Genomic DNA, 13,789 nt, shown 5'->3' on the forward strand with positions numbered 1-13,789 from the left:
TGCAGGACAGCGGAAACTGGAAGTATTAGACGATTACCATTTGGAAGGCAACCCTTGGTTTTTCCTTCTACGGTTCCCACAAAAGCTGCTCAGAGGTCCTTGCTCTTTTCTCCTTTGGTCATTAGGTCACCCTGAGCGAAGGCCCGCACCACGTGGCTATGTTCAAGGACAGTTCCCGGGAGTTTGACCTGACCAAGGAGGAAGACGTGAGTCAGAAGCGGTCATTTACTGTCTGGCTTTGTGGGAACACGTCCATGACTTGGAAAGTGCCCTGTCCACACAGGGGCAGTGTGAGAAAACACCCCTCTGTGGTAAAAGGGCCCTGAGGTCTGGAGCATGGGTCCGAGTTTAAGCTTGACCATGGAGACGACTGGCTAGCCTGGGCGCCTGAGAAAAGGGCTGCCTGCCCACACATAACTCATGGGAATGGCTCTGAGCCTTTGGGGGACCCAGGGGGGTCAACAGGGTGAGGGGGGGTAAAAGACGCACGGTTACCTGGCAGCAAAGAGCCCTCCACACCAAGCGCACCTCCTGCGCAGCCTCCATTTGTGTCTCCTGTGTCTCTCTCTGGAGGACCCTCGGAGGGCGTTCGCCTTTGAGCTCAGAGGATTATAGTCTTGCATGGCAACTGCCTGGCAGCAAGTTTACCTCGTTGGTAAAATTTCTTCAAAACTGAGGCAGAAATCACGTGGCCCTCCAGATGTTGTTGGACTGCAACTCCCATGTGTACCTTAGCCTAACTGGTGGGTGAGGCATGCTGGGAGTTGGAGTCCAACAACATTAGGGCTTTGTGGGCCTTTATGAGCACTTCAAATTGGGTTTGCAACTCAAATGAGCAGCCACCGGAGATAAAATAAAACTGGGGTTACGTGTTCCAGTCACTGGGTCCCCAGCAGCAAGCAGGCTGCCATGTTTTAAACTAGTAGCTTTTCCCAAATATCTGTGTTTCTTTAAAGATTGCACAGTGTGGGCGGTGGCAGCAAAGCATGTCAGTTCCATTAAAGTGAGCATTTCTTGCTTGTTTCAAAAGTTGTTTTTTGGACAGAGGTGATTTGGAGGTTCCTGTGGACTAAAAGTGGCCTTCAGGAATATCCCAAAATGGCCACGTGTTTCCCATCCTTGCTGCCGGAGCCTTGTTTATGGGGTTGGAGGGAGAAGATATGCTCTGTGCGTCTGGAAGTTGTTTCTGTTCTGTTGTTCTGGTTTTCTTGGGACATAGAACAGACATGTCCCTTGAAGAGTTCCTTTCCATTTTCCATAAAATGAATCCAGCCAGTGTCTGATGTGAGCATCCTGAGTCTAATTCCAAATTTTTGGCTGTTTTCTCTCTCTGTTGGCAGCTGGCAGCCTTGAGGAATGAAATTGAGATCCGGATGAGGAAGAGTGTGAGTGAAGGCTGCACAGTCAGCTCAGAGGTAAGGGCTGGGGCCACAAATGCCCTCCGTTTCCTCAGGGGCCTCGTCCTGCCCTCCTTCCCAAAATCACTTGCATGGAGGAGAGCAAGGTAGCCCTGAGCCCTGTCCCGCTGCTGCTCTTCCTCCCGTCAAGGAAGCTCTCTAGCCTCCCTGCTTTGCTTTCTCTTGCAGACCATCTCCCTGAGTGTGAAAGGGCCAGGCCTGCAGAGGATGGTGCTGGTTGACCTGCCCGGCGTCATCAGCGTAAGTGTCCGGGGCTTGTGAGCTGGCGCTTGGCACAACTGGTGCAGTCCCCTCCTGACTGCCGGGGAGGACGGCGCCCCTGGCCCACAGTGTCCATGGGCCTCAGGGCTGGCTCTGGAGCCAGGGAGGGGAGAAAAAACCGGGACTTCTATATTCTGCCCAATATCTAAAGAGCTCCGGTAGCATAAAATAGAATAAATTTAACCAATTTGGAACAGTTCCAGAACAGTAAAAAAACAAGCAAACCTTAAGCAGACTCAAAGCATACTGAACAATTTGACAGAAGAAGATAGTATAAAAACAATTAACATTTTAAGACACTTTGAAACAATGCGCATGTGTGGATTTGGATGAAGTCAGTTTCAGAGGCAGTGTTTTTGGCAGCCATTGGCCTCCATGTTCCGCATATGGAGTGCCGCGGCAGAAAAGACCCTGCTCCCACATCCTCCCAGGCGATGATGTTGTTTTTGTTCTGCTGGGATGCAAAGGAAAGACTTCCTGCAGGTGTATATAGGGAGAGTGCTGTGGAATATAGCATGGGGGTCCCAAGCCATTTGCCCTCCTCAAGCTCAGAGCAGGCACATACCTAGAAAGTTTGGGGACATGTACCTGTCGGTGGCAAGGTGGCTGCACCAAGTCCTTCCTTATGTCCTCCTTGAATTCCCTGCCATTCTGCTTCATTGGATGACAATAGGGTTCAAGAAGGGTGCGTTAAAAAAATAGATCCCCTTTTCTTTCCCATTATACCAGTTGCTACTGTCCCTGCATCCTCCCCTGTCTATTTTCGCAGACGATGACTTCGGGAATGGCTCCCGACACAAAGGAAACCATCTTCAGCATCAGCAAAGCCTACATGCAGAACCCAAACGCCATCATTCTTTGCATCCAAGGTAAAGAAGGAGGCTGTTTCAGGGCTGGAATTGCCTTGGCTCTTGCTGAGTGAGAACCTCTTTCACTTGAATTCCCAGCCTCTGTTTGTGGGTCTGGAATGAGAGGGATGGCTCTGTCTCTGAATGGCTGGCCTCTTCTTCTTGCTCTCTGGTGGATGCCTGCAAGTGGCTCACATTCTGGGCTTTTCTCTAATTTGGGCAGGTATTCTTGTCTTTTCTTTGCGTAATCTGTGAGTCGGACATGGGCTTTCCTTTTCTATCCAGATGGGTCTGTGGACGCAGAGCGCAGCATCGTCACGGACTTAGTCAGCCAGATGGACCCTCTGGGCAAGAGGACCATCTTTGTCTTGACCAAAGTGGACCTTGCTGAGAAGAACGTGGCCAGTCCCAGCCGGGTGAGGAGGGGAAAGCAACAGGTTTTCTCTCGCAGGGGCTCTTTGAATCGCCTGGAAAGGCAGGAAACGTGAAGGAGGAGCCCCAAGGGAGTCCTTGTTGTGGCAGCTTCATTTAGCCGATTGCCAGCCACAGCAGAAGGATAATAGTTCTCCTAGAAGCCATATTTGCTGTGCTGAAATTGGGCAGCTGTTCTTTTCCTTCCAGGCATCGGAGAGATCCATATATTTAGTCCAGCACCTTCTTTAGCAGTGTTGGCACAGCTCATGCCGCTTGGGAAGTGAAAAGTATCAAAGGTTGTGCCGCCTTTCTTCCCCCTCAGTGTGGGCTTGTGAAACGGTCAAATGTGGGTTGTTCCTTGGCTTGTGAGGGAAAACTATGCTGCCTAGGGTCAAGCGGTCTTGAGCTGGCTGGTAGTGAAGAGGGTTGTCCTGTGTGGGGCCGAACACATACACACTGCTCCCAAGTTCAGACTAAAACCCAGAACGGACTCACCATCTCATAGAATCATAGGATCCTAGAGTTGGAAGAGACCGCAAGGGCCCTGATCCAGTCCAACCCCCTTCTTCTGTCATGCAGGAAATCCAAATCAGAGCATCCCCATTGACAGATGGCCATCCAGCCTCTGTTTAAAGGCCTCCAAAGAAGGAGACTCCACCAAAATCTCCAAGGAAGGAGTGTGTTCCTCTGTCAAATGGCCCTTACTCTCAGGAAGATCCTCCTAATGTTGAACTGGAATCTCTTTTCTTGGAGCTTGCAACCATTGCTCCATTGGGTCCTATTCTCTGGAGCAGCAGAAAACCAGCTTGCTCCATCCTCAGTATGACTTCTCTTCAAGTGCTTAAACATGGCTATCATCATTTCATCTCTTAACCTTCTCTTCTCCAGGCTAAACATCCCCAGATCCCTCAGTCCTTCCTCATAGGGCTTCATGGTTTCCATGTCAGTGTTCAAATGCTTGAATATTTATCAGGTTTTATAACCACTGGCAGGTTTTATTATTCTTATTGATTTTATCCATTCTAAGTACAGCATTGTGCAAATTTACAGTGCTTTATAAATATCTCATTTACAGAACCAGCTGGCTGACTTTGCTGTGGGTACTAATGTTAATGGAATACAAATGGCAATTAGTGCCATAAACTGAATATGAAGCGGCCCTAAACTGGAAACAGCAAAAAGTGTTCCATCAGGATGTCATGTCCTGCTGCCAGGCTCTATTCTATGATGAAGTGAAACTAAACAGTGGTTGGGTCAAAAAAGCATCCCTTAGCCCAGGGGTAGGCAACCTGCGGCCCGTGGGCCGGATGCGGCCCGGCGAGGCCTTGGGACTAGCCCCAGCCTGGTCCTGCCGCCGATTGCCGTCGGGGCCTTTGGGCTCTCGCACGCAGGGGCAAGGGGGGCAATTGTCTATAGATGCCTCAGAAACATGCATTTATATTAACATTTTTTTTAAAAATCAGCAAATTTTTTTGTGTGTCCTCCACTTTTTTTAAAAAAGTGTTCACCATTTGAAAATGTTGTCCTACATTTTCCCGGTTTATTTATTTATTTAATTTTTTAAATTTTTAAATTATTTAATTTTTGGCTTCAGCCCCCCAGTTGTCTGAGGGACAGCAACTCGGCCCGCAGCTCAAAACGGTTGCCTACCCCTGCCTTAGCCCTAAGCCATGTCTTGGCAAATCACTTCGAAGACAGGAATTGCTGAAACCTATTCCTTATTTTTAAAGTACCAAGCAGGTAGTGAGATACAGTTGTTTGCTGGTTTCATGCAACTGGTGAAGTGGGTTCTGAAAACGTATCTGGGAATACATTTCTTAGGTCTAAATTCTCTCTTTGGTACTAACTAGAGTTGATCTGTTGAGTCAGCTGAACTTAGGTTGCTGTCCCTTGAAGTGTGGGGTCAGGGTCTGCTCTGTTTGGGGCTGGCAACGGGGTTGAATCTTTAAGATGGCATTTCTGTACTTTCTTATGCTGTTTTATGTCCCAAGTAAAAGGAGTTGAAGACAGACTGTGAGAGGAACTGGGTTTCTTTCCTGTTTTTACAGATCCAGCAGATAATTGAAGGCAAACTCTTCCCGATGAAGGCTCTTGGATATTTTGCGGTCGTTACTGGAAAAGGTAAGGGAACTTTCCCCTTTCAACCAGTAGCAGGGGCTCCTTGCGCTTGTTGGATGATTTTAAGCACTCTCCCCTCTCTTTTGTTTTCTTCCTTTCTCTAGGAAGTAGCGCTGAAAGTATTGAATCTATTAGAGAATATGAAGAAGAATTTTTCCAAAACTCCAAACTTCTGAAGTATGCCAATGTTGGTGGTTGCTTTTAAAAGTCTTGGTCTTGGTAGCGTAATGCCGTTGCAGAATTCCTGGCGGACCAGAATCCATTTTGGTCTCTCTAGGCGTTTGTAGCGTGGTTCGCAACGGACTGCCAGTACCAGATTTCCGATTCTGTCTGGCGGTCCTTTGAATGGAGGGGGCCTCCTTTAATGAAACAAGCGAAAGGACCTTTGGGACAATCAGACTGTAGAGCTACAGAGTTCTATGAATTCTGTGTTTCTGAATCTGCCCCTGAACTCCTAGTGTTTGCTCTGGAGGCAAGCAAGAGCTTGTGCGTTGGTGCATTGCATGTCTGGAAAGGAACATCCGCAGGGGAATGTGAGATGGCATGGGCTATTTTTCCTCTTCCACTAGAAGCCTCTGCGGGGAGTAAGTGCCGCTGCGTCCAATGGGCCTGACTCCCTAGTAGGCCCTTCTTGGCTGCGGATCTGCATCCTCCAAGTGGGAAGAAGGCAGAATGAGAACATTTATGCAGAGCAGTGCCTTCAGACACTTCTGAGCATGGCTCTCAGGCTCACTTTGGCCATTGTGAATCTCTCTCCCTCTCTCTGGGTTAGACCTGAGTTCCTGCCCCCCATCCCTCCCTTGGAGCTTGTGTGCTTGGGGTGCTTTAGCCTGGGCTTTGCAGTCAGGTTTTGAGGGATGGCTGTGAGGATGATTCCAGTGCCATTTTGTTTCCCCATGGCTGCCCTCCTTCCCGTCTACATTTTAGGGACTTCTCTTTATGGAAGTGGTGGGGAAAGTGCGGCCCATGAACCACTTTGTGATTCCCAGGACTTAAATGTTTTACCAAATTTTAGTTGTAGTTCTTGGGGTTGTGTTACATTTACATTGTTACATGGAGAGCCATTTTGGAAAAAAGGCAAGATATTATTAATGATAACAATAATAGTAGTAATATTAATGGTATGTGTAGGAACATCACGATGTCTTTGGCTCCCCTGAGACATTTTAATTCTGCGGGAAGGCAACATGGTAAAATTGCCGTACACCTCCTATTTGTGGGAGCATTTGGAACAAAAAAAATCACACAGAGACCCGAAAACAAGAGCCGGCTGCAGCACTCCCAGGTCCCTGGGAGGGCTGGAGGGGGGTCCAGTCCAGCCCTCTGGCCCCTGGCAGTTGCCCGCCCCGGTCAACTTGACTCCAGTAAGAGGTCCTGTCCTTCCGTGTCCCTTGCAGGAACTGCATGCTAAAGGCCCACCAAGTGACCACGCGCAACCTGAGCCTCGCCGTCTCGGACTGCTTTTGGAAGATGGTCCGAGAGTCTGTCGAGCAGCAGGCCGACGCTTTCAAAGGTAATGGGGCTCAATGAGAAACCATTGGAGGAAAGGTGCCCCTATCCTTAGGAGCTGAACAGATCTCACTCTGATTTCCTTTCCACGGCTCCCCTAGTTCAACAAACTGAACATGAGTCAACAGTGCTATGCAGCAGCTGAAAAGGCCAATGTGATTCTAGGCTGCATCAACAGAAGTATAGTGTCTAGATCAAGAGAAGTAATAGTGCCACTATATTCTGCTCTGGTCAGGCCCCACCTGAAATATTGTGTCCAATTCTGGGCTCCACAATTCAAAAGGGACGTTGAGAAACTGGAGCCATGTGTCCAAAGGAAGGCAACTAAAATGGGGAAGGGTCTGGAAACCATGGAGCCCTATGAGGAAAGACTTAGGGATATGCTGGGTCTGTTTAGCCTGGAGAAGAGATGGTTAAGAGGTGATATGGTAGCCCTGTTTAGATATTTGAAGGGAAGGCATATTGAGGAGGGAACAAGCATAGAGTGTCACCTCTGGTCCCTCTGTCTTCTCCCCACAGCGACCCGTTTCAATCTAGAGACAGAATGGAAGAACAACTATCCCCGCTTGCGGGAGCTGGACCGGGTGAGTGTGGGTCCTGAGGGGGAGGGATCCGGGGGTCAGGGCAGGCCGGCAGGTGCCCCTCTCGGCAGCCATTGTGTTGTCGTGCCGCTGCCCTTTCCCCAGAAAGAGCAGCCAGACCTGCCCCTCCGTAGCTTTTGACACCAGGCCGCCTCTTCATTTTCACAGATCTTTCCTTAGGTAGTTGGCCTGAGATGGCTGGTTCCCCACTCAGCCATAAAAACAGATGTATGGGGTGACTCTCGGCCTGGCCTGGCCTGCCTCACAGGGCCGTTGTGAAGAGAAAGTGGAGAAGAGTAGTACACAGCCTTCAGCTCAGTTCAGGAACAGTGGGACAGAAATGTAGCAGATGAATAAACTGGGGGAAATTGGTTGTTTGGATGGCCAGTTTCCCACGCTGTTTTTGCAATACTTGGAATGCACCAGTTTGGCCCTTCAGAAAGACAAGCGAAGGACTGCAGTGGCTTCTTATCTGTTGGGTCTGTTTGCTGACAGCGCCAGGCCTCTCAGGTGTGGCTCGATCCAGCCTTGTTTAGAGAAGTTACTGGGTCTGTAGCAACAAATCCCATTTTTCATTTTCTGTTCAGAATGAATTGTTCGAAAAAGCCAAGAACGAAATCCTTGACGAAGTCATAAGCTTGAGCCAGGTGACGCCAAAGCACTGGTACAGTAATGGATTGGTTTTCCTCCCCCTTCTGTTTTCTTAACCTTTTCCTTGTGGATTGTGGTAGGTTCTGCTGTGAAGGAAATGGCCAGGGGTCCCCAAACTCATTCAGACACACAAACATTGTACAGAGAGAAAGATGTGTTCCAGGCGGATTGTGAGAAAGACACAGCATTATCAGAGAATCCCAGGGAATATATAGCAATCTTATTCTGTGAATGCCTGGCTGCTTTTCTTACCCTCTTTAGAGAAATAGCAGCCTGTGTTGACTGTTCTGGTTCCAAGTGTTTGGGGCATTTTCTAGGCCGAAGCGGGTCAGTGCTGGAGGCTGTGAATACTCTGGGAAGAGTCCATTCACATCCCTCTGCTGATGGGGCAACATCCACGCTCCCACTGCAGCCCCCAAGTCTGCTCCGGAGGTTGAGAGGAACAAATTCAGAAATGATGGTGATGGTGATAATGTAGAAATGGGTGATAGTCCACAGAAGCTTATGCTAAAAATCCCCCCCCCTCGACCTTGTTAAGCTCAAAGGTGCTTCTTATTGTCATTGTGTGATTTCAGGCCTTTTCCAACTTATTGTGATCCCAAGGCAAACCTGTCACCAGCTTTTCTTAGCAAGGGCTGATCAGAGCGAGGCTACCATGGCCTTCCTCTGGGAGAGTGGGCTGAGAGAGTGGACTTGCCCATGGTCATCCGGTGGGAGCTCCTGAGACCCAGACGGGGAAGTGACCCATGGCGAGGGCTGCCCTGGTCATCCAACTCCCTGGCAGTCATTGCAGGAGGGGGCTGTTGCCAAGCCCCCCAGGTCTGAGACCCTTCTTGGCAGCTGGGCTTCTCAGATCTGGGGGAGGCCCGGACCTTCTCCTGGGGAGATGGACCCTTGGGCAGCTTTGCTGACCGTGTCCCTTGCTTCCTTGCCTGGCAAGGCCAAAAGGCTGTCATGGGTGGATTGGGATTGGTGCCTTTTCACAGTGGGCCCTTGCATGAAGTTTGGTTCCAGGGATCCCTGGTGCATAGCAGAATCCGAGGATGCTCAGGTCCCACTGAATACAATGGCATAGTAAAGCTCAGGGTTGCAAGGCCGCCCTGCCTGCCTCCCTGTGGCCTCTCCCCAGGGCAGCCCCTTCCTCCTGCCTATCTCTGGGCCCTCCATGGCAAAGACACACACTGAACTCTTCCCTTCTTCCTCTTTCTCAGGGAGGAGATGCTGCAGAAGTCCTTGTGGGAGAGGGTTTCGACGCATGTGATAGAAAACATCTACCTTCCCGCAGCGCAGACCATGAACTCGGGGACCTTCAACACCACAGTGGACATCAAGCTCAAGCAGTGGACAGACAAGCAGCTCCCAAACAAAGCTGTGGAGGTAAGGCTTCTGGGAGGCAGCCGCAGAGGGGAGGCCAGGGCTGGGGCTGCTCCACTGGATCCATGGGGCCCTGTTCCATCTTGGCACACAGACTGCCAAAAACACAGCCAGATGCAGTCAAGCGAGAGGAGGCTGATAATGCCATTTCTGCTCATCAATGTATATTTTTAATCAGTGGTTTTCAGTCTTTGGTCCTCCATATGTTTTGGACTCCAGCTCCCAGTATCCCTGGCCATTGGCCAGAGTGGCAGCAGGAGCTTCTGGGAGCTGAAGCCCAAAACGGGTCACAAAAGCAATCTTAAAGGGCTCCATATGGCCCCAGGGCTCCTTTTTGGACACCTTGATAAAGAGAATCCTCTGCAGTGGAATCTCCTGCGTTATTCCAAGCTTTCTCTGCAAGTCACTTACAAGGCGACAGTGGGATAAATGCGCTCACTCTCTTTTTCATGCTCAATGCTTTATGTATCCCCTTGCAAGAGAGTGTGTTGGAAATGCTCCCACCTGATGGTGGTGTCTTTGATGTGCGCCACTCACATCAACCTTTTGCTCTCCCAGTATTTCAGTGGGACTGTTTGGACACCTTCCGCCTTAGGCAGTTAGAAGGTCCTTGAGCACTTGAAGCCAGCAGCATAAATTCAACCCAGTTAACCAATTGTGGTGGTCCATTGCCCTGTTACGCTGCAATGTGCTCCATGCCTAGAATCCTAGAGTTGGAAGAGAGCACAAGGGCCATTGAGCCCAGCCCCATTCTGCCATGCAGGAACTCTCCATCAAAGCATCCCCTCTGGACCCTGTCTCCCCGCTTGCAGGTCGCCTGGGAGACCCTTCAGGAGGAGTTTGCCCGCTTCATGACTGAAGAAAAGGGCAAAGAGCACGACGACATCTTTGACAAACTGAAGCAAGCGGTCAAGGAGGAGAGCATCAAGCGGCACAAATGGAACGAGGGGGCAGAAGACAGCCTGGTCAGCTTAAAACTTAACCATTTCTCTTAAACATGGTCATGCCAGTCTAGGAGGCAGAAAAGAGGAAGGATGCACTGATGTTTTGATTTGTCTTTTTGGTACCTTTGGGTTGTTTGGTTTGAAACTGTAGCTAAAGAGTCATTAGGGATGTGATAGCAATGCAGCTGAATAATCTGCTGCTGACGCATCCTGTAAAAACCTTTGCAACAGTACAGAGGCTAAAACTTTAAAAGCAAATCGAAATACAGCGGGCCCTTGTTTATCCTCTGGGGTTTGGTTGCAGGACCCCCTGTGGATACTTAAATTCATGGATGCTGAAGTCCCGTTATTTACAACAACATAGAAAGGAAGGTTTGCCTTTTGTAATTTCAAAAAATATTTTCAGGCCATGGATGATTGAATCTGTGGGGAAAGAATTGTGGATATGGAGGGCTAACTGTACCCTTCAAGAATGTACTTAAAAGACAAAATACTCTTTTAAGAGTTGCATATGCAAAGGGATCTTGCAGCACCTTTGAAACTAACTGGCTGAAAGAAGCTACAGCATGAGCTTCATGGACTTGGTCTGCTTCTTTAGACGCCAAGGATTCCTCAGACCAAGTCTTCAAAAGCTGATGCTACAACTTCTTCTGCCCAGTTAGTCTCAAAGGTGTCCCAGTATCCCTTTCCATATTGATAGTCCAGACTAACACAGCGAGGTCTCTGAATTCTACCCACTTTAAGAATTGAAATACTCTTTAAATACTAATCTAAAAACAATCCTTAAAGGTAATTTAGAAACTAAATTAAGAGAGACAGAGCAGTGAGGGACAATGCCACTGCCAGCCTAGTTTCCCTTGGCAGGAGTTCCACAAGTGAAGGCCCTGTTGCATGCGCATGCCAGCCTGGCCTTCTGAGGCGTTGGTATGCGCAACTGGGCCTCCCTTGGAGAGCTTACATTTTGGGACGAGGCTGCCTTTCAGAAATCTGTACCTTAAGTGGTTTAATTAAAAGCAATTCCTTCATAGAATCATAGAGTTGGAAGATTGGAAGAGACTGCAAGGGCCATCCAGTCCAACCCCCTGCCATGCAGGAACTCTCAGTCAAAGCATCCCCGACAGATGGCCATCCAGCCTCTGCTTAAAGACCTCCAAGGAAGGAGACTCCACTACACTCCTTGCCCAAAGGGCCTTGTCCAAAGTACTTCCTTGAGGTGTTGATTCCATCGCCTGCTGCAGCCTTTATGAGCTTGGCATTCCTCCACCGGAACCACGGCCTATTTAGCTCCTTGATTTCTTTGGGGGGAAGCCTGACCAGCTGGGCCTGGACTCAGACCCCATTGTGGCCATTCTTCAGAATGCTTGAGAGTTCTTTGGGGGAAATGTTCTGAATTACCCAGGGCTTTTACCGCAGCGTGTGCAGAACCTTCCCTGTGCATTGGGCTGTGCATTGGGCTGAGTGGAAGGAGATAGTCCCTTTGGTGGGTGACGGGGCCTGGAAAGCCCTGGAAAGGATCCTAACCTTCGGGCTGTGCTTCAACAGAGGGTGATCCAGCACAATGCCTTGGAGGACCGCTCCATCTCAGACAAGCAGCAGTGGGACGCGGCCATCCAGTTCATGGAGGAGACGCTGCAGAGTCGCCTGAAGGACAGTGAGTGCCTTCCCTCCTTTAGCCCCCTCCATTCTGCCCCACACCCTTGAAAGCCCCTCTGCCACTGAGCTGCCTCTGGTGAGCTCCACACTGGCCGCCTTCCCTTGCGCTCGGTCCAGGAGCATTCTGCAATGGTTCTCTGTCTTCCATCGCTGGGGAGAGGGAGAGGGACAGAGAGAGCAAACCCCTTTGCTGTGTTGCGTTGCTGTCGTGGAGGTTTCCTTTCTGGCTTGTCTCAGCTTTTCCTCTCTGTCTCTCCAGCTGAATCCGTCATTGAGGACATGGTGGGCCCAGACTGGAAGAAAAGGTGGCTCTACTGGGTGAGGCGCACCAAAGAGCAGGTAAAAGAGACGCAGGGATGTATTGCTGGAAACTGACCCCCCTCCTCCTCCATGGGTCCGTCCAGACTTTGCTTTAGCAGCCAATGACAGTAGGGAACAAAGCAAACCAGGAATTGCACCTCTTTTGTCTCAGACCATCCGCAACGAGACCAAGAATGAGCTTGAGAAGATGATGAAGTGCAACGAGGAGCACCCGGCCTACCTGGCCAACGACGAGGTCACCACCGTCCGGAAGAACCTGGAGGCCAGAGGAGTGGCGGTCGACCCGTGCCTGGTAAGCGGCCACCGGCAGGACGCCTGCCGAGCCTGGCTTTGGAGTGGTAGGCCATGATCCAGACCGTTCATCCAGTCATGTGTTTGCAGGCTACCAAGTTGTTGTGGTTGTTGTTGGAGGATGGTTTAAAGCTGGAGGGGGGCAGGGTGAGGTTTTGGGGGGCGAGGGAGGGGTTAGTCGTCCCTGAGCACCGGGATCGCCATTCAAGAAATCCCCTTGAAGTCTCTTCCTCCCGCCTGCAAGTGGCCAGCAGAGGCTTTAAAAATAAATTGGGTTGAGGAAGAGTGTGTGTGTGTAAGTGTAAGGGGGGGCACAGTATGAAAAGGGTTGTGTGTGGAAAAGACTGTTACCACAAAACGAGGAAGAGAAGGAGGAGGTTAACTTTATTTACATCCCACCTTTTCCCCAAAAGCAGGACTTGGCAGCTTGCACATGAAAACAAATACAAAACAAGAGTACATCACCCTCTTTGCTGGCCTTTCTCGAAAAACATCCCATTCTCTGTCAGAATAATAATAATAATAATAATAATAATAATAATAATAATAATAATAATACACTTTGGGCCTGTCAGTGGAGGATTGCCAAAGGAAGTGTGTTCCAAGTCCTGCCTGTGCTGAGTTGCTGTGTGCTACTTTGGCGAAATTTGTGGCTGCAGCGCTGTGTGCGAGTGAGTGAATCATAGAATCGTAGAGTTGGAAGAGACCACTAGGGCCATCCAGTCCAACCCCCTGCCATGCAGGAAATCCAAATCAAAGCATCCCTGACAGATGGCCATCCAGCCTCTGTTTAAAGACCTCCAAGGAAGGAGACTCTATCACCTTCCGAGGAAGTGCATTCCACTGTCGAACAGCCCTTACTGTCAGGAAGTTCCTCCTAATGTTGAGGTGGAATCTCTTTTCCTGTAGCTTGCATCCATTGTTCCGGGTCCTGTTCTCTGGAGCAGCAGAAAACAAGCTTGCTCCCTCTTCAATATGACATCCTTTCAAATATTTAAACAGGGCTATCATATCACCTCTTAACCTTCTTTTCTCCAGGCTAAACATCCCCAGCTCCCTAAGTCCTTCCTCATAGGGCATGGTTTCCAGACCCTTCACCATTTTTGTCGCCCTCCTTTGGACACGCTCCAGTTTCTCAATGTCCTTTTTGAATTGTGGCGCCCAGAACTGGACACAATATTCCAGGTGGGGCCTGACCAGAGCAGAATACAGTGGCACTATTACTTCTCTTGATCTAGACACTATACTTCTATTGATGCAGCCTAAAATAGCATTGGCCTTTTTAGCTGCCGCATCACACTGTTCACTCATGTTCAACTTGTGGTCTACTTGGACTCCTAGATCCCTTTCACACGTAGTTTCATTCAGCCAGGTGTCCCCCATAATCCTATATCTGTGCATTTTAT

General features: G+C 49.6%; 1 protein-coding gene across 5 annotated transcripts in view; it reads left to right on the plus strand.

Annotated features, from left to right (window-relative positions):
• The window catches only part of LOC149317814 (dynamin-like GTPase OPA1, mitochondrial), a 55,535-nt gene that overhangs the window by 18,577 nt on the left and 23,169 nt on the right, over positions 1-13,789 (plus strand). For all 5 annotated transcript variants that reach the window (XM_089508501.1, XM_089508500.1, XM_089508503.1 and 2 more), the window contains 15 exons: positions 126-206; positions 1,341-1,415; positions 1,587-1,658; positions 2,449-2,548; positions 2,813-2,943; positions 4,990-5,062; positions 5,164-5,236; positions 6,457-6,572; positions 7,088-7,152; positions 7,737-7,813; positions 9,012-9,177; positions 9,987-10,139; positions 11,661-11,769; positions 12,031-12,110; positions 12,244-12,384. In XM_089508501.1, the coding sequence (XP_089364627.1) occupies positions 126-206; positions 1,341-1,415; positions 1,587-1,658; positions 2,449-2,548; positions 2,813-2,943; positions 4,990-5,062; positions 5,164-5,236; positions 6,457-6,572; positions 7,088-7,152; positions 7,737-7,813; positions 9,012-9,177; positions 9,987-10,139; positions 11,661-11,769; positions 12,031-12,110; positions 12,244-12,384 (1,512 nt within the window). The remainder of the gene's footprint in view (positions 1-125; positions 207-1,340; positions 1,416-1,586; positions 1,659-2,448; positions 2,549-2,812; positions 2,944-4,989; positions 5,063-5,163; positions 5,237-6,456; positions 6,573-7,087; positions 7,153-7,736; positions 7,814-9,011; positions 9,178-9,986; positions 10,140-11,660; positions 11,770-12,030; positions 12,111-12,243; positions 12,385-13,789) is intronic.

Source organism: Sceloporus occidentalis, unplaced genomic scaffold, assembly GCF_023333645.1.
Source record: "Sceloporus occidentalis isolate IW3139 unplaced genomic scaffold, rSceOcc1.0.p SCAF_2, whole genome shotgun sequence".
NCBI classification, from domain to species: Eukaryota; Metazoa; Chordata; class Lepidosauria; order Squamata; family Phrynosomatidae; genus Sceloporus; species Sceloporus occidentalis.